We start from the raw sequence: 21,838 nt of genomic DNA on the forward strand, positions 1-21,838 counted from the left end.
ACATTTCCATCAGGTCATTCTTTCTAAAAACTAGACCTTCAGTAAAAATTTGCATGTGAAAGTAGGCAAATCATTCTATCTCAACAATAATTGTTTGAGTCCATTTCCAGAAAACATTAGTAGTATGAATAAGTAAATTTAAAGTGGCTCTACTCATATAGATTGTTTACATTTAGTTGAGAAACATATTGGCAGAGAAGTTGGCACTGTGCCAAAAACTGGAGCAAAGTGGATGCCAAATCTGGGACTCGCACTTGAAGATGGAGGCCCAAGGCTTGCTTGCAGTTGACCCTTGGGATTCATCTCCATTACACCAGCAAGCTGCAGACGGCGATCAGAGCTTTCCACTGCAGCTCCCAAAGTCATCTGGCTGGTTCACTAAGTCAGACCATAGATAAATGGGCAGGGATCATTGTGGACTGGTGTACATACAGTGTAAAAAAACTGGCAGCGGATCTGCTACTACCCATTTTCCACCCAGCAGTGAAAGTGAAAATTAACCTGCAAGTGCCTAACAGCTCTGAAAAGAAATTTTAGTATTATAATTCTGTAATGGATAACTGAGATTGATTTTTCAATTTGTTCTCCTTCTTGGACAAAAGTTGTTCAGATCCATCTTCATATTTTATTTTTAAGGAAGGTGAGGGATGCCACAGGAGTTGATATAAACATGCGTGTAGGAGTACATTCTGGGAATGTTCTTTGTGGAGTCATTGGATTACAGAAATGGCAATATGATGTCTGGTCACATGATGTTACTCTTGCAAATCATATGGAAGCTGGAGGTGTTCCAGGGTAAGCAGGTTGCCAAGTGCACCACTATTTTTATGTTCAAAATTTAAAAGTACCAGATATATTTTCATATGTCTATTTATATCCTTATTTGGGATGAAAAGCAGCAACCAAGGTTGTCTTATATAAGGTTCATATCCTGTACATGGGTTTCCTACTGGCTGATGTCCCTCCAAGTGGAACAATTTCTTCCAAAATGGTGGAACTAGCAACACTATAATGCAAATACATTCTAATCAATTGTCGCTTTTGCTAGTTATTTCATGCTGCTCCTTCAATGTTGCAGTGTTAATGACAATTTTCTCTCTCGGCTACCAACTTCAATCCTGGCTTATGTTACTGATTTAAAATTGAAGGCAACAGATAGACACAGTGAGAGATGAGTTAAATTCAGCAGCAGAAGCCAGAACTGAAATTGGAAGGCCTATTGCTGCACTGGAAGAGTGGAGGACCAGTTAATAGGCTACATTACTTGTAAAGAAATAGAAACATTTACCTTTATGCACACTAGACAACATGAAGGTGAAATTTTGTTAAAGAGAGGTTGTGTTGACTGGTTATATACAAGGGTCATTTTTTTGGCAGGCCATCTTACGTGTCGATGGCCTCACAACTTGGTTACTTTGGCAATTCAAAGACTTTCTAAGTCTGAATAATTATAATGTTTGACACCGTGTAATTGATGTATGGCAATGTTTAAGTTTTCATATGTGCATGCAAAATTGTTTAATTTATTTTACTGTGTGCAAAATGTTACCTTTCAGGCACATGTAGGGCTGGATTTTGTTCTCAGCCTGACGTTGGATTCCGTGACGGGGGTATGCGAAAAATCGGAGCAGCAGCGGCCACCATGGAACCCGATGCCAGGATTGTCAGGCTCGATCTTCCCGATGGTGGGGAAGCTCCATGGCGGCCCCTCCGCTGCTCTGCGATGGGACCCAACTTAGCATATTTAAATAACACATTTGCATGTATTAATATATAAACTGCAGCGATTTTACTTTCAATTCCCGATCCTCAGTGTGACGAATGGCACTCATGCACCTTAACTTTCCCGTCCAGGGAAAGCTGGTGCCACCGAGTTGGGGAAGGGGTGAACTCTGCACTCTGATGGGTAGCAGGATGGGGAAGGGGTGAACTCTGCACTTTGTTTATAGGGAATGGGAGGAAAGTATGAACTCAGCACTTTGTTGAACTGTTTGCACGGCTGGCAGCATTTTAAAAATGGTGCCAGCACCTGCTTCTGCATTGGTGATGCTGTGAACGGGGTCGCCAATACCACCTCAACTGTGTGATTGGGGGGCAGCCGCCATGAATATTTAAAGTGACTGCCTGCCATAGAATCATGGCAGCGCGGGTCCCGTGGGGGACAGCCGCCATTTTCCATGCCCGCTGCCGCTCCTGGCGGCAGGACTACAAAATCCAGTCTGTAGCTTGCCATTTTTGAATGTTCTACTTTTATATTCAAGTTTGTAATCCGAAACAAATTTGAATTTTATAGGAGTTTCACCATGTTGGAAGGTGACATGGTGGCCTTGGAAGCAGAAACTGCCTGCACCCTGAGTTAAGTGCCTTTTCCAGCACTCCTTGAGGGTGAAGTGGAGCAGGAGTGCTCCCACCAGCCTTGCAAGTAAGCCTTTGGCCTCCACCATCGCCCCCACCCCCACCCGCAGCCAAACCTCCGCCACTGCCATGACCACTGACATCTTCTCCAAGGGCCAGTATTTTTGACTGATGGTATGATGAAATGAAAACAAGTGATATTCGGATTTGAGATTTTTTACGTTTTTACTGCCGACCCAACCCAACTCCACCTGTTTTTGGGGTTAAAATATCCCTCAAAGTTAGAGCCTTACAGAATTCAGGCAGTCCATCTTTCATCTGCAGGTTATGCGAAACTGCAGTACATTTGGAGTAAGAAATGGCAGGCTACCAATCACAGCCCCCATAAAACTTCAAGAAGTTTTCATTTAAATAGATCATTAGAGAAAAGTAGTGAATACAACTCAATCATGTCCTATCTATTATTCATTATTTGACTGCCTGTCAAATACTGCATAATTGCAAGTGTCTCTTGTATCCAATTATCTGATTAATGGTCTATCATAAAATAATGCTCTATTAATTGTGGAAATTAAAGGTGCAACTGTTCCCAATGGAGGTTTAAGCTCTTGAGCACACAAGAAGCAAAATTTTTCTCTTGCCACAATGCCAGCCCTGTTTCCAGTAGCCATATTGTATTCGCAGGCCTGACACTCAAACAGGGAGAGATTTTTCTGGCATGAACCAAGTGTTTCTGGCCAATCAGTACTCCCTATAGTTCACCTGTGTCAAATGCAAGAAAAGACATGAAACAAAAACAACAGCAAATGCTGGAAACCTGAAATAAAAATGCTAGAAATACTCAGGAGGTAAGGCAGCATCTATGCAGGGATAAATGTAGGGTTAACGATTCAAGTCAATGGTCTTTTTCCAAAACTAGAAGATATTAAAGCTTATAAGGAGGAACAGTGCCAGGGAAAAGGGGGACAAATAACAGCAGTTTCTGTGATGATATCCAGGTTGGGTTTAGAGAACAATGTACTACAAGTTCAGAGGGAGATAAATTTGAGTGAGGCAAGTGAAGAAACTGGTACAGTTATCATCACGCTGGCGGCTCTTAGTAAGTAGATCAGGCAAAGGTAAAAGACCTGAGGGAGGAGTCCAGGTGGAACACGAATTCTGAAGACAGGAGAAAGGGTCTACTATGCAGGGATAAGCCTCCTAGTCAAAAATGTGGGTGTGGGGAAGACAGCAGCAAAAGAACTCAGCATCATGACACACTTATAATTGGCATTCCTGGAAGAGAAGTCCAGTGTACCTTTTTCTTCTTGGTGTAGTGAGTTCAGAAGATCTGGCAGGCCTCTGCAGGGCTGAGATCATGGAGACCCTCAGTGTAAGGATCCCCTGCTCCCTGTAAGGGGTGGATAGAGACTCTGCCCTTCACAAGTGCTCACAGAAAAGTCTAGCGTAGACTGAAACTCTGTGGGAAGAATTTACTGATGGCTGTTGGAGTGGGAAGTGAGGTAGGGGTGCAGTAGAATCATGTGGGAAGCGCTATTTTGGAAGCCTGACACTGGAAAGTCTGGGCCGCATTATGCCAGTGGCAGGGAGGCAGTGAGGTGGTGATGCCGCAGGGAAGCGGTGGGAAGCCAATTGTGATTGGTAAAGAGGTACTTAAGTCTCATTTACATACAATTGAATGAAATTTAATGCTACCTTCTGAATTAAATGTGCGGTGCAAGGGGATCATGGGCCATTAGATCCCTGACTACTTGAAGATAGCTGCAAAGCTTCATGTTCCGAGGGGTAGGTCAGCCGAGTGGAAACTTTTGCGGAAATAGGAGAGGAGTCCATCGCAATCACTCAGCAGGGCAGCACAGAGCAGCTCAGGGGCAGTCACTCAGAGCAGCTGAGGTGCAGTCACTCAGAGGGGCAGTCACTCAGTGGAGCTGAGGGGCAGTCACTCAGTGGAGCTGAGGAGCAGTCACTCAGTGGAGTTGAGGGGCAGTCACTCAGCGGAGCTGAGGTGCAGTCACTCAGCAGGGCAGCACAGAGTTGGAAAGCTCTTCAGGGACCACAAGGTCAGACCTCTCAGGGGCTCTCACGGCATTCCGGGAGGTTCATAAACTCTGCAGTGAGGTCTAGCTGTCTTTTAAAAATGGCGCCAGCACTTGCTCTCACATCAGCTGATGCCAGGAGTGCTGCATTCCTGCCAGCCCCCAGCACTTGATTGGCCAGGCCCCGCACCTCCATCTTGCTAATTGGTCGGTCACCGCGTAAGCGCATTTGGCCGACCACTTCCGGCCCGAATAGCAATGCCACCCACTTCTGTGTCTGCTGCCAAGACCCATGCTGCTGGCATTAAATTCCACCTGGTGTATTCAAGTACCATACTATCTTATGCCCACAAGATCAAGGATTTTCAACCCTACTAAGCTTATGTTAAACTATCTAGATCTATATGTTTGGTGAATTCTTTAAAGAATATATGAAGTTTTACTGTTTTCACTTTAATGAAACTTTAGTGTCTTGTCCAACCCATTGCAAGAGGACTTCCCTATAAACGCTTCATTGAACTTTTAGAATTCATGCAATATTATTAGTCTTATTCTGTGATATTCTGTGGGTAATGAATCAGTTGCCCAAAAGAAATATTGCCAAAGCTGGAGCAAGTTGGCAAATTACAGAATTGGCATCCAGATTTTTACTACTAGGGTACAAATGAGTTTTAAATCGATAACATTATAAAATAAGATAAATTACTTTTAGTGGAACTTATTACAGCACCTAAAAGTTTCCCTGGTGCTACTCTAAATAGACCACAGATGCTGATGAATTTAATAGTGAATAAATATGAATTCATCCAGCAACCACATTATTTATGCTATTATAAGATCTGTTTTGAAGGGCTGTAGAGTTTATCCATTATTTTAATGCCACAACTTAGCTTGATACAAATAATAATGGAGACATCTAATCTATGTATAAATTATAATTAGGAAATATATTTTGAATATAAACTATTATTTTACTGTTGTCCTTGCTGAAGGTTGTTTTTGGCTGTCTATTTTTCCTTTCTTCTTTTGATTGTAATTTTAATTTGATGTGTACTCTCAGTTAGGCCTGTCTGCTCCCCGAGAGTTAAGCACTGTGACAGCTGTGAGCATCTGCTGCTGAGTGACATACTGGCTGGAATTTTACTGGGCCACTGAGTGCATGGATGGAGGGTGGGGTGGGAGGGGGCAGTGTTGTGCGTAAAATGCAGTCAGGACATGTTTGGCCAGAAATCCAAAGTCGTTACATTGGTTCCAGATTTTACGAGAGGCACGAAGGGTGGACTTCTCACAACAATCTGGCTTAAAGTAGTTAAAATGGCAATTAACCCAAATTTGATAGTGCTTTTATAATTTTATCAATGGCGAACAAAAACCATGGGGCTTCAGAGCCCTGCCTGGTTAAAGGAGGTGGTAAGGAGGCAAGAATTCAGTGCTACCTCTGGCAGCCAGCCATCCGAAGAGCCAACCTGCAGTGGAAAGGAGGGTGGTGAACAGAGGGCATTGCTGGACGATTGCAGAAGGGCTTGTAAAAGTGCCAGCACTTACTGAGGGGGCGTGTGAAAGTGCCAGCACTGATGGAGGGGGTGTGTAAAAGTGCCAACACTAACTGAAGGAGCGTTCTGCAAGGGTTGCAAAGGAGCAATGGCACTTTGTCCCAAGGGACTAGCCAGGGAAAGACATGGGGGGAGGTGGGCTTGAAAGACTGCACAAGACTAAGAGAGAGTCTACTTGCCATGGGCCTAATGCACACAGTCTTCATACCCCAAGATGGAGGAGCAGCGCAGATGGAGGGAGGTGCAAGCACCGGCAGGGACATAGCAGGAACGTCAGGAACAGCAAGCGATTCAGCCTCCAGGTGGGATGCCAGAGAGTGCACAGAGAGGCATGTCACCAGCCTCCTACGCAAAGAAGGGCCTATCCACGGAATAGAGTCCACCATACACGGCTCAACTATCTCCAAATGTGCTAGCGGCAGTGTCAGAGCAGACTGAGGCTGTCCAGGGAGGCAGTCATCGACTTATGCGCCATGCTTCAGGACGAGCTGAGACCCATGGGGGTTGGTGAACACCAAATGCCAGTACTCTGAAAATCACTATGGCTTTCAACTTCTGTGCTTCTGGCTCTTTCCAGGAATCCACTGGGAACATGTGTGGATTGCACAGGCTGCATCCCATCGGTACATCAAGGAGGTGACCAATAACCTGTTCAAGAGGGCCAGCAACTACGTGTGCTACCAAACTGACCCAGACAATTAGGCAGAGAGTCCAGTGGCTTCAGCGCCATCACAGGAATTGCCCAGGTGCAAGGTGTCATTAAGTGCACACCTGTGGCCATCAAGGCTCCCAAGTGCCAGCCAGTGGCCTTCATCAACAGAAAGGGCTTCCATTCCATCAATGTCCAAGTAGTCTAGAACTATTGAAAGAGGATCCTTCAGGTGTGTGCACATTTCCTGGGAAGCAGCCATGATGCCTACATACTTTGACAGTCCCAGTTGTCAGAGCTGTTCCGACCCATGTGATGGATTCTTGGGGACATTGAAGGCATGGCTACTGACGCCTGTGAGGAACCCTTGTACTGCAACAGAGGAGAGGTACAACACCTGCCCTGCGTCCACCCGAGAAACCATCAAGCAGGCCATTGGGCTGCTGAAGATGAGATTCAGGTGCCTGGATCACTCCAGTGTCGCCCTTGAAGATGTGGGGGAGGCTGCTGAGCAGGCAACACAGGATGTGGAACCCCTTGGACCAGAGGCAAGGGGAAATCATAGGCACGCAAGGAAAGTTCAGGACAATCTCATGCATACCCTTTTCTTGTGAATCTGATGCCCTTTCACAGTCTATGCAATAAAGCCTCATATTTGTGCAAACCTGCTGTCACCTTCTTTGTCTAGCATTCCATCATACAGGCTCACGGCGCACACTGGCAAAGCTGAGGAGCTGACCAGATGCAGCCTACTCCAACACTTGCAGCCCATTGAGGGAGCAAGGCTGTAGATGAGTTCTAACAAGGCAGCAAGAATTGAAAGGATGACTAACAGCAGTGAAACAAATATTTATTGGGCAGCACAACATAATTAAGCCTTCATATGTACAAAATCTAAAAACTCGTCAACCCCAAGTGTAGCCAGGTGCTCTTCTTAATTCACTTACACGTGCTCTAATGAGGTGCAACCCCTACGCTTGCAGCTGACGTGGAGGCAGGCTGCTGATCAGGCTGCCCTGTGGCCTGGTTGACCTTGGTGGCAGTCCTCTGGCTGCCTGAGGCCTGGAGGGCCCCAGCATCTTGAGGGCCTCCTCACCAGTGCAGGACCATCCTCTTTCATCGCTGGTACTGGAGGCGCTGGGGTCACTGGCAGAAGGGCTGAGGACCCACTGTCCACACCAGGAGCAGCCTGAGAGGAACCCCGAGATACAGCAGGCAGCTGCTCTTCCTCCCTTGCAATGCACACTTGCACCTCCCTGCTGACTTGAGTAGGACGAACACCTGGTGGAGACTCCAGGTGACTCGTCCCCTTCTTATCTGCATTGATCTCAAGGACAAGGTGATGGCATGCAGGTCTGTGTGCATCTTCGGATCCAGTGAGTGGTTTGCTGGAGCTGGTTCTCTATGAAGTTTGCCAGTCTCTCAATAGATGCGTGCTACATGCCTTGAGACATGGCAACACTCATGACCTGGATGGACTCCTCCATTGTTTGCGCATGGGTGCTCATAGCCTCTGGAAGCTCTGCCAGAATGATCCCTCACCTCCCACTGCAGCTGTAGCATTTGCCGTGATGCCGATGACTCCAGAGGCACATCATCAGCCTGGGGCACAGCATGGGCCTGGCCTCCCCTAGTCCTCTGACTGCCATTGACCTCGGCTGTCACAGCCTCCGTCAGCTGCTTGAGCACTTCTGTGCTGTGCTCACCAGCTTGTAACCCTGAATCTAATCATGGGCGTATAGCCACTGACCTGAGAGTATCTGTGCTGGTGGAGGGTGTGGGGAATAATGTGACCATGCACTCTTTGAGGATCCCTTCAGCTCCTCAGAGGTGAACAGCTGTTCCCTGGTTTCTCGGCCTCCACGTTCTTCAGGATGACCATGACCTGCATGAGAGAACACAAAACATTGAGAGGGTCATCCCAACTATGCCTGATGTGGAGCTCCATGTGCCCAGTGGTGGACACATGAGAACTGTGCCTCATGTGTGGGACAGAAGTACCCTTTGTGGCCCTGCACTCGTTCACTCTCCTGTGATGACAATCCTGTTTTGCCATCAGCAATCGATCGGATTACCTGAAACCCAGCCAGATTCAGGGCCTGCTCCTCTGTCAGGGTCAGGATACACAGGTCTGGAACCCCTCCACTGGTCTTGGCCCTCCCTTTGTTGTTGTGTGCCCATTCCTCCTGCAAGCAGAAGGAGGAACACCGTTAGTTTCCCCGCAAAGACTAGCACAATACTATGCTGGTGGCAGCCCTTTGGTCCATGATGAGGCTGATGAATGCCTCCTCCACATTGCCGCCCTCGAGGGACCTAGTGCGAGTCAGCAATATTGCCTCTCACTGAGATGCAGCTATGCCTCTGACACGAAATGCTGCTGCCTCACCCCCTGGGTAGTTCCTCCCTCCCTACCAAGCACACCCTCTCCTGTTGCCACATTCAAGCCCCAAAGAGGAAAGTGGTATGAGAAATCGCTGTGGCTGAATGAAAGAGGTCATTGACCCGTTTGCAGCACTGCACTCAGGTTTTGGGGTTGAGGGAGGTGGTGGTGGGGGTCTGGTAGTGTGGCCCCATGGCTGATGACCTCCTCGGCAATCTCCATCCAGGCTTGCTTTGTCAGGCAGGCCAGTCTCTTCTTCCCATTCCTTGGGAGGAGGACCTCCTGCTTTGCCCTTGCAGCCTGGAGGAAAACCTGCAGGCAGGCATCACTAAACCATGGGGCCACCCGGTGGCTTCCTTCTGCCATGGTCACAGGAGACTCCCATTCAGCTCTGTTGGGATCTTGAGGCCAGTCAAACAGCAGGAAAGGTCCTCCAGTCGGAAGGGCAGCAGTGTATGCAGTGCTGGAAGTCCTATAAATATGGCACCAGCTTCTGCCAATGAGTCAGCTGATGCTGCTATCAGCGCTTCATTTCCCTCCTCTGACCATTAATTGGACGGACCCTGCACCTCCTCTAAGTTACTTGGCCAGCTGCCAAGTGATCGCGTTCGTCCAGCCACTTGCTGCTTGAGTGGAAGCTGCAACTGCTTCCGTGCCGCCACCAGGATCTGTGGCCTCTGTGTAAAATTCAGCCCTCCGTCTTTGAAATCATGACAATTTCAACCAAGTTGCTAAGGATCCATAAGAAACATTGTGATTATTATTGGTTCACTTAAAAGGTTTTTCTAAATTTAAAGTTTTAATGACTTAAATGTCATCGCTCTAAAAATCCTCAGGATGCAATTCCAGTATATTATGCCCATCTGGTCCCCTCCAGTGCTGTCCTTGCTGGAATTTGTGGGGTCAGTAGGAATGGATCCAATTTGTGCGGGGCAGTTGGATGCAAGCACCTTTATGAACACATTTCCAGCATCTGCGTGGCCCATGCGGTAGGAATATCATGCTTCTGCCCACTGCAGACAATAGCCATCTCTTCCTCAGACCCCTACTTAAGAGGGCTCAACCAGGCATTAAAAAAAAATGCTTGCCTCATTCTGCAGTTGCCTTCCAGTATAGCCCATCTGGAAGCCGGTACACTTCATCTCACTCAGTGTAATGGATTATGCACTACGCTGGGTCCCAAATCAGTCAGGAAAGCAGGAGGTCTTTGTGTAGGAGACTGTGAAGTATGTGGAACAGCAGAGATCCAACGCATCTAGGTCCCTGTGATTTCTAGTAAGTTCCGCCATTCTCCCGCTGGAGTTCTGGCAGAAGGCTGTCATAATCCCTGTAAACCATAAATGTGATGCTATGGCATATGCTCCCTTTTACAAGGAAAAGGGAGTAGTGAAATACCTCCACTATTGTTTGTACCAAACTAGCCTGCAATATTAAAAAAAACTTGTAAAATCCTACAATCTTCTGAAACAAGGATCTTGTATTAGCACAGCATAAAGAATTTAGTTGCTGTTAATGAATAAATTTTTAGACTTGTGAATTTTGTGGTCGATTTACAGTAGCAATTAGGGAAACATTTAGATTTTTTGGTAAGTTTCGCAAAAAGTTTTTAATTTAATTTCTTTTTTAATATTAAGAAGGGCAAGGAAAGGCCACGGGGAAAAAACTATCAAGGAAAAATCAATCATGATTAATAGTAAAGATTTTTTATATGTGTATCAAGAAAAAGGTGAGGAGATGGTCCATTAAAACAGATTCATTTATTTCATTCAGATAGAAGATAGAAGACAGTGTACAATCTTTAAATAACTTATTTGTTTCACACTGCAGAAGGAAAATGTGATACTAGAGGTACTAACAAGGGTAGAGATCTATGAAGCAAAGTAACTTTTCAATTCAGTTAGTTTATCCATCAGACTTTTCTTTGTTGGAACTAAACTAATTGTTTATTACTATAAATTAATGAAGCAAGGCAAATTTCCAGACCCAGGTGCTTTGCATTTAATGAAATTATAAGGAATAAGCAAGGAAGTAGTAGGAGGTAAATTTCCTGAAGGATTCTTCCACTTTACTGAATGCTGAATAAATTGAGGTTTTTAAAAGGGAGGTAAGATATTTACTTGAGAAACATGGGTATTAGCGCAAGAGGAAAAAATGGTAGGGAATCAGGAATAAAGTGTTAAAGCTGCCATGGCAAAATGATGAAGCAGGCCTATTGGAGTAAATGGCCTATTTCCATTCCATATGCAGTAACATATTCACTAATATATTCTCAGGCTTTACAAAGTATAACATCAGCTGATAGTACAGATGGAATGAAAAAAGCTTATATTCATATATAATTTTTAAGGCCCCAAAGTGTTTCAAAGGCAATGAACTACTTTTGAAATGTAGTTACTGTTGTTTTATAGGCAAACGTGGCAGTCAATTTGCACAGCAAGACTTTCCAAACAACAATGTAACAATTTGTTTTTGGTGGTACTGGCTGAGGGGTAAATGTTTTCTGGGACACAGGGTGACCTCCCTTGCTCTTTTCCAAATAGTGCTATGGAATTTTTTTAGCCACCTAAAACAGGTGGACATGTCCTCAATATAACATCCCATCTGCAGCATTCCTTCAGTATTGCAATCACTAAAGGATAATGAACTTCAGAAATTGAGCTTTGTCTAATTAATATCTTCACTACCATTTAGTTTCCTGCATTCTTACATGGGTGACTGGAGCAATGAACATCTTTTCAAAAATCAATGGCTGTAATCTATGTCTGACTAGATGTTAAGTGTGAACTACCTCATAGCCATTTAATAAATCTTTGATAACATTTACTTTCCATAGTACTATGCAATCTTGCACTTATACTTTTCAACTTTATCTTATTTTTGACCATGCTAGTCGTGTGCATATCACTTCTGTCACACTGGAGCATTTAAATGGAGCTTATAAAGTGGAGGATGGTAATGGGCATATCAGAGACCCCTATCTGAAGGAGCACAACATCAGGACCCACTTAGTGGTTAACCCAAAGGTAAGTGTTAATTAGTTATCCTCCTCTCCTCTTTATGGTATAATTCTTTAAATTAGCTTTGTCCAAACCATGGATTTTGATCACACATGACCATCAATTTCTGGCAATGTGGCACTCAAAGCTCAGTCCTATTTGCACTTATAATTCTTATATGTTGGTTTATCCTGTTTGAATTTTGAGAGTCTGGAGGTTGGGAAGTGCTGTTTTTAGCATTGTTGCCTCATTGATGGATAAATCCGAAATCAAAATAGCAAGATCTGTTAGTATCAGAAGCTGGAAATTATTGGAAAAGAGAATTTCAAATTTGTGCGTGACCCCTGAGGCTCCATGCAGCCCTCAAAGAAAAAGCTTGGGCACGGACTTTTTAAATGCCATGAATTGCATTGCCTTTTGAAATTTTCTTTCACTGAAATCCTTATAAAGATGTAATTCATAAAACTATTGGCTGTCAAAAATACAACCAGTTGGTTAAATTGAAAGTGTTTATTACTCTAGAAGAATTTTCATTTAAATTTAGTTGCAGAAAAAAGTAATTTTCATATCTTTTGCTATTTTCTGTTCTGCTAATCTTTTGAGAATGCTTCTGTTACAATTCAACTTTTTGTTCAAAACCTGTGGAAATACAAAAACAAAAAGGAACTCAAAGGATCAGTGCCTCTTTTTCTCATTTTGGCTCCTTTTGACAGATTTTTGTATCAGGAGATGTTCAAAAAATCAGAGAATGATGGGTGAACCTGCAAAGTGTGGTGATAGGAGGAGTGATGTGCCAAAGAAGGTTAGGGAAGGCAGGGTGAGGCAGTTTGTAGTTGTATATGCCATTCCACTCACCTTTCCTGCCTGATCAGGTTATTAAGCCTCTTGTGGCACTGTATCTAGGAGCATGAAACCACCACCTGCTGCTAACCTCCTTTGCCACTTCGAGCCATGCCTGCTTACAAAAAGCAAAATAAAGATTGGGAAACAAAGATGAATTAAGGGAAAAAAATAACGAGACATAGACCCAAGACCTTAAAAAATATTATTTAATTTAAAAAAAATTCCAACATGAATTTTCTTTGCTGGAATGAGACTCCACATTTGTCAACTTCACAGAATCATAGAATTGTTACAGCACAGAGGAGGCCATTTGACCCATCGTGTCTGCACTGTCTCTCTGAATGAGCAATTCACTTCGTGCCATTCCCCCGCCTTCTCCCCATAACCGCGCACGTTCTTCTTTTTCAGATAACTATCCTAATTCCCTTTTGAGTGCTTTAATTGAACCTGCCTCCACCACACCCTCTAGGAGTGCATTCCAGATCCTAACCACTTGCCCCGTGAAAACATTTTTCCTCATGTCACCATTGCTTCTTTTGCCAATTACCTTAAATCTGTGCCCTCTCTTTCTTGATCTTTCAAAAGTGGGAACCATTTCTCTCTATCTGCTCTGTCTAGACCCCTCATGATTTTGAATGCCTCTATCAAATCTCATCTCAGCCTTCTCTTCTCCAAGGAAAACAGTCCCAACTTCTCCAATCTATCTTCGTAAATGAAGTTCCTCATCCTTGGAACCATTCTCATGAATCTTTTTTGCACTCTCTCTAATGCCCCAACATCTTTCATAAAGTACGGCACCCAGAACTGGACTCAATACTTGAGTCGAGGCCAAAACAGTGTCTTATACAAGTTCAACATAACTTCCTTGCTTTTGTACTCTATGCCCCTATTAATAAAGCCCAGGATACTGTATACTTTATTCACCACTCTCTCAACCTGTCCTGCCACCTTCAATGACTTATGCACATATACACCCAGGTCCCTTTGCTCCTGCACCCGCTTTAGAGTTGTATTGTATCCTTTATTTTAGATTGTATTTCTGTGTTCTTCCTACCAAAATGAAAAACGTAATTTTACTGGGCAAGAGAGATTGTTCAGCAGTAGTTATTATCTACCACACAGCTAAAAACATACTCACTTCTGAATGCCTTAACTTTTCAGCCATTTTAAGTGCAGAACTAGTGGGCAAGTACAGAAAATTCATGCTGTTGCAGCCATTTCAATGCCAGTTCTATTGACGAGGACAGCAACAGTGCTCCCTATAGAGGAGCAGGATATGTCTGACAGCGCCTTACGGATTTGCACACTTAACTATTCATGTGCGGATGCCAAAAGTAATAACGATGAGCACTGTTGGTCTCACTGTTATTCTCATTGCAAATTCTGGGCCAGTTTTCAAAATTTAAATATGCTAAAAATTAGACAAAATATGCTCACTGGCAATATCGTCAGGTATTTGTGGAAGGAACTTTTCTTCTGGGAGCAAGTGAAATACTAAGAAAAGATAATATTTCCTCCATTTAATCTGCTAAGAACAATTAGGGTAAACATTTGAATAGGAATTTGTCCCTTGAACACGCAAAGATTACAAGTGATGTTAAGAAAGGCTACATTCCATATACAATGGAAACATTGGTTTGATAAGAAAAAATGTCTGGGGAAATAAATGACTCAAGGAAAGGAATAAGCTTTATTATTTATTCGTTCAATCCTCTGATTCTAGATTTAGCTGCATGATGCATTATCTTTTCAAATGTACCTTATTGAGAATTGAGGAAAACCTCCCTTTGACTGTTCAGTACCTCACTGAAGTCTAGCAAATGCTCTCCAGCTGTTGGCTAGCAGGGATATGCAGGGAAGATCAAGAAAGGGCATATGTAAGTGGGGACTCTGTTCAAAGTGCTTCCACTTCTGACCCTAGCCCCCTCCAGACAAAGACCAATGTGCTGCCTCCTGTCCTGGTGGCTGAGTTTGCTCCTGCACAGATGCAACTGGGGCAGTCTTTGACTGGGCCTTTCCGGCTTCCCAAAACCAGAGGACATTGGCCATGAGCATCGGAGCAGGCAGAACAGGATACGAGCAGGGTGCCTCTAGCTGTGCTGAAGCCAAAGTGGTTACAGCATGTAGGAGTAGTAGAAAAAGCAAGAGAAATTATTTATAGTTGCACAAGGGTATTTACTTGGGTGTTTAACTCTGTGTTACATTGTCATACTTCTGTTTCATGTTTATGAACCATAAAACTTCTTTCAAAGCTCCATTGTCCCATCCTACTTATTTTTGCCTGCCACTTACCAAGTAGCCTTCTGAAGAATTGAATGACAAGAGTTATAATTGAGCAATGGATGTTTGATAGAGGGCTGAATTGTTGATTGTGGGACTGCTTTGTGCTGGGGGTTGGGGACAGGAGAGGGGGCACAGTGTTTTCAGAATTGGTGTGCCAAGTTGATTGCCTCAGTTTAACGGAAACATGTCTGAATCAAAGTGCCCTGGACATCCAAGGCAGCTAGGTGTGCAGCTTAAGGTGCCTTCACTCATCAGGCTCTTCTTCCTCCTCCTGTTGCTTCTCTTTCTCTTCCTCCTCCTTTGAAGATGCAGAGCACTGATCACCTTCCTCCTCCTAGAGCTCCAGTCCTCACTGCTGTGCAATGTTGTGAAAGGCACATCAGACCACTACCATTCTGAAAACCCTTGCTGGTGCCTATTGAAGGGTGCCCCTAGATCTGTCCAGGCACCTGAATCGCATCTTCAGCATCCCAATTGCTTGCTCAGTTACAACTCTGGTGCTCGCGTGGCTTCTGTTGTAGCTTTCCCGGGGGTCAGTGCTTGGGCTCCTCACAGGGGTCATCAATCACATTTTCAGAAAATAGCCCTCATCTCCAAGGAACCACCTGCTGACTCTCCTCTGAGGTGTCAATATCTCTGGGAGCCTTGACTGGCACAGGGTGAACACATCATGGCAGCTCCCTGGGTATGTTGCATTGAGATGCATGATGATGTTTTCGTGGCTGCAGGCCAGATCAACATTGATGGAATGGAATCTTTTTCAGTTGATGAAGACTCATGGATAATCTGGGGTGCCTTGATTGCCACATGTACAATTCTCCCCGTATATGAGGGAATTCAGCCAGAGCAGCAAATTCGAACACCCGCTCATTCTGACTGACTTCATCAGTAGCCAAGCGCACATATGTATTAGCACTGGCAAACATGGCATTGGTCACCTGTGAGGTACACCTGTGGGCAGCAGATGGGAGATTCAACAAATATCACCAGGAGATCCCTGGAAGGATCTGGATACAAAGAAATTAACAGCTGTGGTAACCTTGACCACCACAGGCAATAATAGAAGCCATTGTCTTCGGTCCCAGCTCCAAACTCCGTTCCCTACTTACCAACTCCATCCCTCACCCTGGCAACTAAGTGACACTAAATCAGATTGTTCACAACCTTGGTGTCATATTTGAACTCAAGATGAGCTTCTGACCACATATCCACACCATTAGTAAAACCACCTATTTCCATCTCCATAACAGTACCCGACTTTGCCCCTGCCTCAGCTCATCTGCTGTTGAAACACTCATTCATGCTTTTGTTACCTGTAGACTTGACTATTCTTATACACTGCTGGCTGGCCTCCCACATTCTATGCTTTATAAACTTGAAGTCAACCAAACCTCTGCTGCCCATGTCCTTACTTGCACCAAGTTCTGGTCACCTATCACCCCTGTGCTCGCTGACCTAAATTGGAACCTAGTCAAGCAACATCTTGATCTTAAAACTCTCATCCTTGCTTTCAAATCCCTCCCTGGCCTTGCCCCTTCCAATCTCTATAATTTCCTCCAGCCCCACCATTCTCCAAGGTATCTGCACATATGTAATTCTGGCCTCTTGTGCATCTCCAATTTTAATTGTTCCACCATTTGTGGCAGTTCCTTCAGCGGCTAGGCCCAAGCCCTGGAATTCCCTCTCTAAACCTCTCCGCCTCTCTACCTCTCTTTCTTCCTCAATACCTACTTCTTTGACCAAGCTTTTAGCCATCTACTGTAATATGACCTTACGTGACTCTGTGCCTAACTTTCCTGTGAAGGGTCTTGGGCATTTTATCACGTTAAAGGCAATGTATAAATATAACTTGTTGTTGATCTACTTGTTGATCTTCTTCCAGGAGGCTGAAAATGTCAGTGGACACCTTTTGGGAAAGTCTGAGTCTGCTGAGGCACTGCTACTCAGCCATGCCCAGGAAGCATATCCTCTGCCTATATACCCTATGTTGTGGGTATTGCCTCCTGCGAGCTGGAGCCCTGTGTTCATCTCCGCTGTTATATGGAGTGGCCAGTGGTTGAGGAGAAAACTGCTGCTGCTCCTCCTGTTCCTTATCTGAGGTCCAAGGTAGGGCTGCATAAATGGCTCCCTATTGATGTGAAGGTTGACAGTTGGGAAGGTCAGATCAAATGCAAAAACTTCCAAGGGAGCAGTGATGATCTCCAAAGTATTGAAAATCACCTCCAAAGCAGTGAAAGCACACTCTCAGAACAAGTCCTGTGAACCAAAGCCTTTCATTTAGGCAAGGAAGTAGGTGCCAGATCTGAGTATTTAAAGCCTTTCTTTCCTGTTAATTGCTCAGCTCCATCAAATGCCATTCTTCTTTTGTCTTGTGTTCCCTGACGACTTCCACAAATTTTGGGATACCTGTGCACACAGAGTTAAAGTCAGTATCCTGGGTTAAAAGATCAGCTAATGAGCATTTTATATATTTAAATGGTAGACCTGCCTGTCCCACAAGGGTTTCCTGCACACTGAAGAACGCACTCAGGTTAAAGGTGAAGTTGACAGATTCCTGTTGGCTTCCTGTCACGCCTGCAGTTTCTTAAATCTTCTGCATGTAAGCAAAGGTGACTCATGGCATAGATGAAGGGACAGAAGAAAAGGTGTGAAAGTTAATAATAATTATTTGTAACAGTTTGATTTGGAGAGAGTGCTGAGATGGATGTTCTCCCAAGGGATCACTAACTTTCTATTCTAATAATGTGTATTTTAAAATGTGAGTTCATGCAAGCTGTAGAATATCTTGGTTATATGACCTTTAGGAAGTACTGATTTTTAGCATCTTTGTTTTAAAATTTACAGGTGGAGAGACGTAGCCCTCAACATCATTACAGACATCGACACACAGCAGATGGAGCCAAGATGAGAGCTTCTGTCCGTATGACCAGATACCTGGAGTCCTGGGGAGCAGCTAAACCCTTTGCACATTTACACCATCGAGACAGTATGACAACTGAAAATGGCAAAATCAACACTGTTGTAAGGATGAGCTGGTATATTTTGTTTTTGGGAGGTTTTTCTAAAAGTGTTACTTTCCTTGAAAGCTTATGACAGTACAAAGTCAAAACACTTTTAGAAAAGTATCCACTGTAAGAAAACCATAAGTTTCACTTGTAGGTGTATTAAATTGACCTACATCATGATTGTATTGCATATGTTGTTATATTGTGGAATAAACCTATGGGAGGTTGTAGTGGTTCTTATGTGGTAAGTTGAAAGTCCATGACATCAAGGATAACAACTTGAGTCAGGCTTGTATGAGGAGTTTTCCATGGGTTACAGAGAATTTATACAATTATTTAAAAGGGGCTTAGGATGGGAGTTGCCGTGGATTAGAAGACCATCTTTTCCTAGAGCTGAGACCAATGACAGGAAATTTGTCTTTAACATGAAGGAAAACAAGATTGCAACATGAAATAAGTTTGAATTCATCGCAATACAGTTCATGTTAGTAAAAGGCACGAGCTTTAAGCTGAAAGCATCATAATAATAATATAAAAGCAAAATACTGCAGATGCTAGAAATCTGAAATAAAACCAAAAACTGCAGGAAATACTCAGCAGGTCTGGCAGCATCAATGGAGAGAGAAGCAAAGTTAACATAAATAAATAAAAATAAAATAAAAATAAAAATAAAAAATTTCACATCAGTGACCTTTCATCAGAATCTGATAAAAGGTCACTGACCTGAAATGTTAACACCTGTGGAGAGAGAAGCAAAGTTATCAGACCTGCTGAATAATTCAGCATTACTTGACACCAAATTTACCTCCTTGCTCACAGAAACCACATAGTGTAGGAGGTCTGCAATGTCACACATGTGCAGTAAATGTGTCATGAGCATAAAGTGACATTGTTGGAATAGAACAGAGGACACTTCCATTCATATTTAACCTGTGTTGTCCCTGGCCTGCATTGCTTGATGTTGACAATGTAAAAAGTGGAATATCATTTCGTTCTTCAGCATCACCTTCTCTCAGGCACTTACCGCTGGACAGTGCTGTCATCACATCAGCAGTTTTCCAGATTCATCTACATTATTTATATGTTGTTTAAAATTATAGAGACAGCTATAGATAGTTGAGGGTGTTTCTAGAGCTTCATAAGACCCTTTTAAGCCACATGAGTGCTTTATGGATGCTGCTGAATCCCATGATTAAATTGTGTCTCTGTAATGCATAATTCGTAGCTGCAGTTATAACAATACTCTAAATTAAATGGAAAAGACTGAAATCTATGAGAGGCTATTGTGAGGTAGCTGCTCTGGAATAATGTTCTATCCTCTAAATCAGATGGCAGTAATGGAATAATTGTGCAGCACTGAGTCAGGATTAAAAGTGAATTAAAAGTTTAACAGAGTATTTGAAAAATTGTAGAACGAAAGAAGACACCTCACCCTAGTTAGAAGTTAGTTAAGACACTAGGACTGGATTTTCACTGCGTGGGTGGGAAATGGAAGTCAGGATCGTTTTCGGGTCCCGAATTCACCCCTGGGGGGAAACAGAAACGAGCCCCGAGTTTCACGGGTCCATCGCTTAATTGATATGGAGACGGATTTGGCGGCCAATTAACAGCCGCGGGGAGGGCAGGAACAGAGGCGAGACAACTCAAGTGTGGGCCCGATTTAACTTCAATATGGCAACCATTATTGTGGCTGCCATTTCACTGCTGTGACTGGACAGTGAAGATTCACGGAAAACGTCGGGTTGGATTTTTCATTTCCAAGATGTCGCAGGAGAGCGGAGGCCGAGAACCTGGTTTTTCAGATGCTGACCTGGAGGTGATGCTAGAGGCCCTGAGGGAGAGGAGGAAGGTGCTCTTCCTAAAGGGTGGCAGCAGAGGGCCACCCACACAGACCAAGCAAGTGTGGATGAACATCGCTGCCACTGGAAGCAGCAGAAATGTGGTGAGAAACACCTGGATCCACTGCAGAAAATGATTCAATGACCTGATACTCTCTGGCAAGGTGAGTGCTATCCCTAACTCTCAAGACAGGCCTCTGGATAGTCACCCTCTAGCAAGCACACCAACCGACGAGCCTCAGGGCGCATACTGTTCCTGAACATGAGAGGGGTGTGTGCACAGGCCACTTACTGATCCCTCAGAATGGCTCAGAGCCAGATTGCTGCTGAGCACCTGCCAGCACTGAAACATGCAGTTTCTAATGAATAGGAGCAGCTGCCACTGGCCATGGAGTGCAGCAATGCCTTATCACACCCTCTTTTGTCCTTGCAGGAGAAACAGGCTCATAACGCTCGAGAGAGGGCTCTAACAGATGGGGGAGGTGGAGGTGGGCGAGGTGAGAGGGGTACCTTACCTTCAGATCCTCATATGGAGGATAGAATGATGGAAATATCTAGAATCACAGACCACGAGGATGTTGGCCCTGGCGAAATGGGCACTCATATTGGAAGTGATGATTAGAGAGGGCAATGTGCATTGCACTGCACCCCATCTGACAGCATGCTGAACACTATGTTGCATTGGGAAGCCTCAGCACTGAAGAGGCTTCTGCTCTCCAAGGCTAGCTCTCATGATCTTTTCCAATGTCTCCCAGAGGTGCAGACATCCACCCAAGGAGACCTTCTCCCTCTCCATCACCGGGCCAAGATAAACAACAAAGATCCGAAGAAGAACCTTCACACCTTAAAAGCACACCATCCACAAGCACAGGTTCACATGCCTTTGTGGGTCCTCGTGCGTGTTTAGATCGGGTGGCACTGGGTGAGGAGCACGGAATTGGTGTGCAGGAGAAGGTGCCAGAGGCAGAGGGAGCTGTGGGCAGTTCCCCTCAGAGGATGGAGGACAGACACAAGCCTGCTTAACAGGGCACAAATGCAGCCTCAGAAGTCACTGGAAAGGAGACTCTACCTGGAGCAGCAGCAGGAGATGTGCTCCCATATGTTTGAGTTCTCTGAGGCAGTGCGGGATCATGGGCAGAGAATGGAGGAATCCATCCAACTCGTGTGTACCACAATGGCTCAGGGCTATGAGTGCATGAGCTCCTCTATGGAGAGAGTGGCCAACCTCATGGAGAGCAATTTGCAACAGCACTTGGAGTGCATGCAGGTACTGTGCACTAACGTACACAGCATGCATTCTACACTATGCAGCCTGGACCAGTCAGTGGCGCTTGTGCTGCAGAGATGCTTGGAGTGGATGCCAGTTGCACCCAATTGTTGCTCTCTTCCAGCCATCTGGAATGCCAGCCAAGGTCTGAGGATGTCATCGAGGCGGATGAGGATGTCATCCTGACGGGCACCTCCACGATGAGGATGACCACCACGTGCATCTCAGCTGCAAGCTGAGAAGTGAGAAGATACCTCCACTTCCTCCGAAGCCAGGGGAGCAGCGCATAGAAGTGGCTAAGTATGGAGCACTGTGTGAAGCACTGAATGGGTCACTGTCAATTTATGTAACTGCATTGTTATCCTTTCTGAGCACTATGTAAATAATGACACTTGAAAAGCCTCTTTTTATTGATAATGGGACAAGAAAAGAGGTATGAGGTGGTGAAGGAGATCAAGGCTTCCTTAATGGTGATGTCAAAGCCTCCGGGCAGATTTCATCCTTCAATTGCGGTAAGAATTTAGATGTTCCTGACTGCGTCTTCAATGGATATGTTAGCACATGACCCTCAGAGTGAGTTCCAAGCCATGTCGTTCATCCTCAGTCAGAGAGGCTGAGTTGAAACATTCCTGA

General features: G+C 44.6%; 1 protein-coding gene across 1 annotated transcript in view; it reads left to right on the top strand.

Moving 5' to 3' along the window:
* LOC137379590 (adenylate cyclase type 2-like) overlaps positions 1–21,838 on the top strand; it is a 606,709-nt gene that overhangs the window by 405,635 nt on the left and 179,236 nt on the right. Inside the window, exons 8-10 of the mRNA XM_068050644.1 lie at positions 637–795; positions 11,864–11,996; positions 17,940–18,116. Of these exons, the coding sequence (XP_067906745.1) occupies positions 637–795; positions 11,864–11,996; positions 17,940–18,116 (469 nt within the window). The remainder of the gene's footprint in view (positions 1–636; positions 796–11,863; positions 11,997–17,939; positions 18,117–21,838) is intronic.

Source organism: Heterodontus francisci, chromosome 2, assembly GCF_036365525.1.
Source record: "Heterodontus francisci isolate sHetFra1 chromosome 2, sHetFra1.hap1, whole genome shotgun sequence".
Classification (NCBI taxonomy): Eukaryota; Metazoa; Chordata; class Chondrichthyes; order Heterodontiformes; family Heterodontidae; genus Heterodontus; species Heterodontus francisci.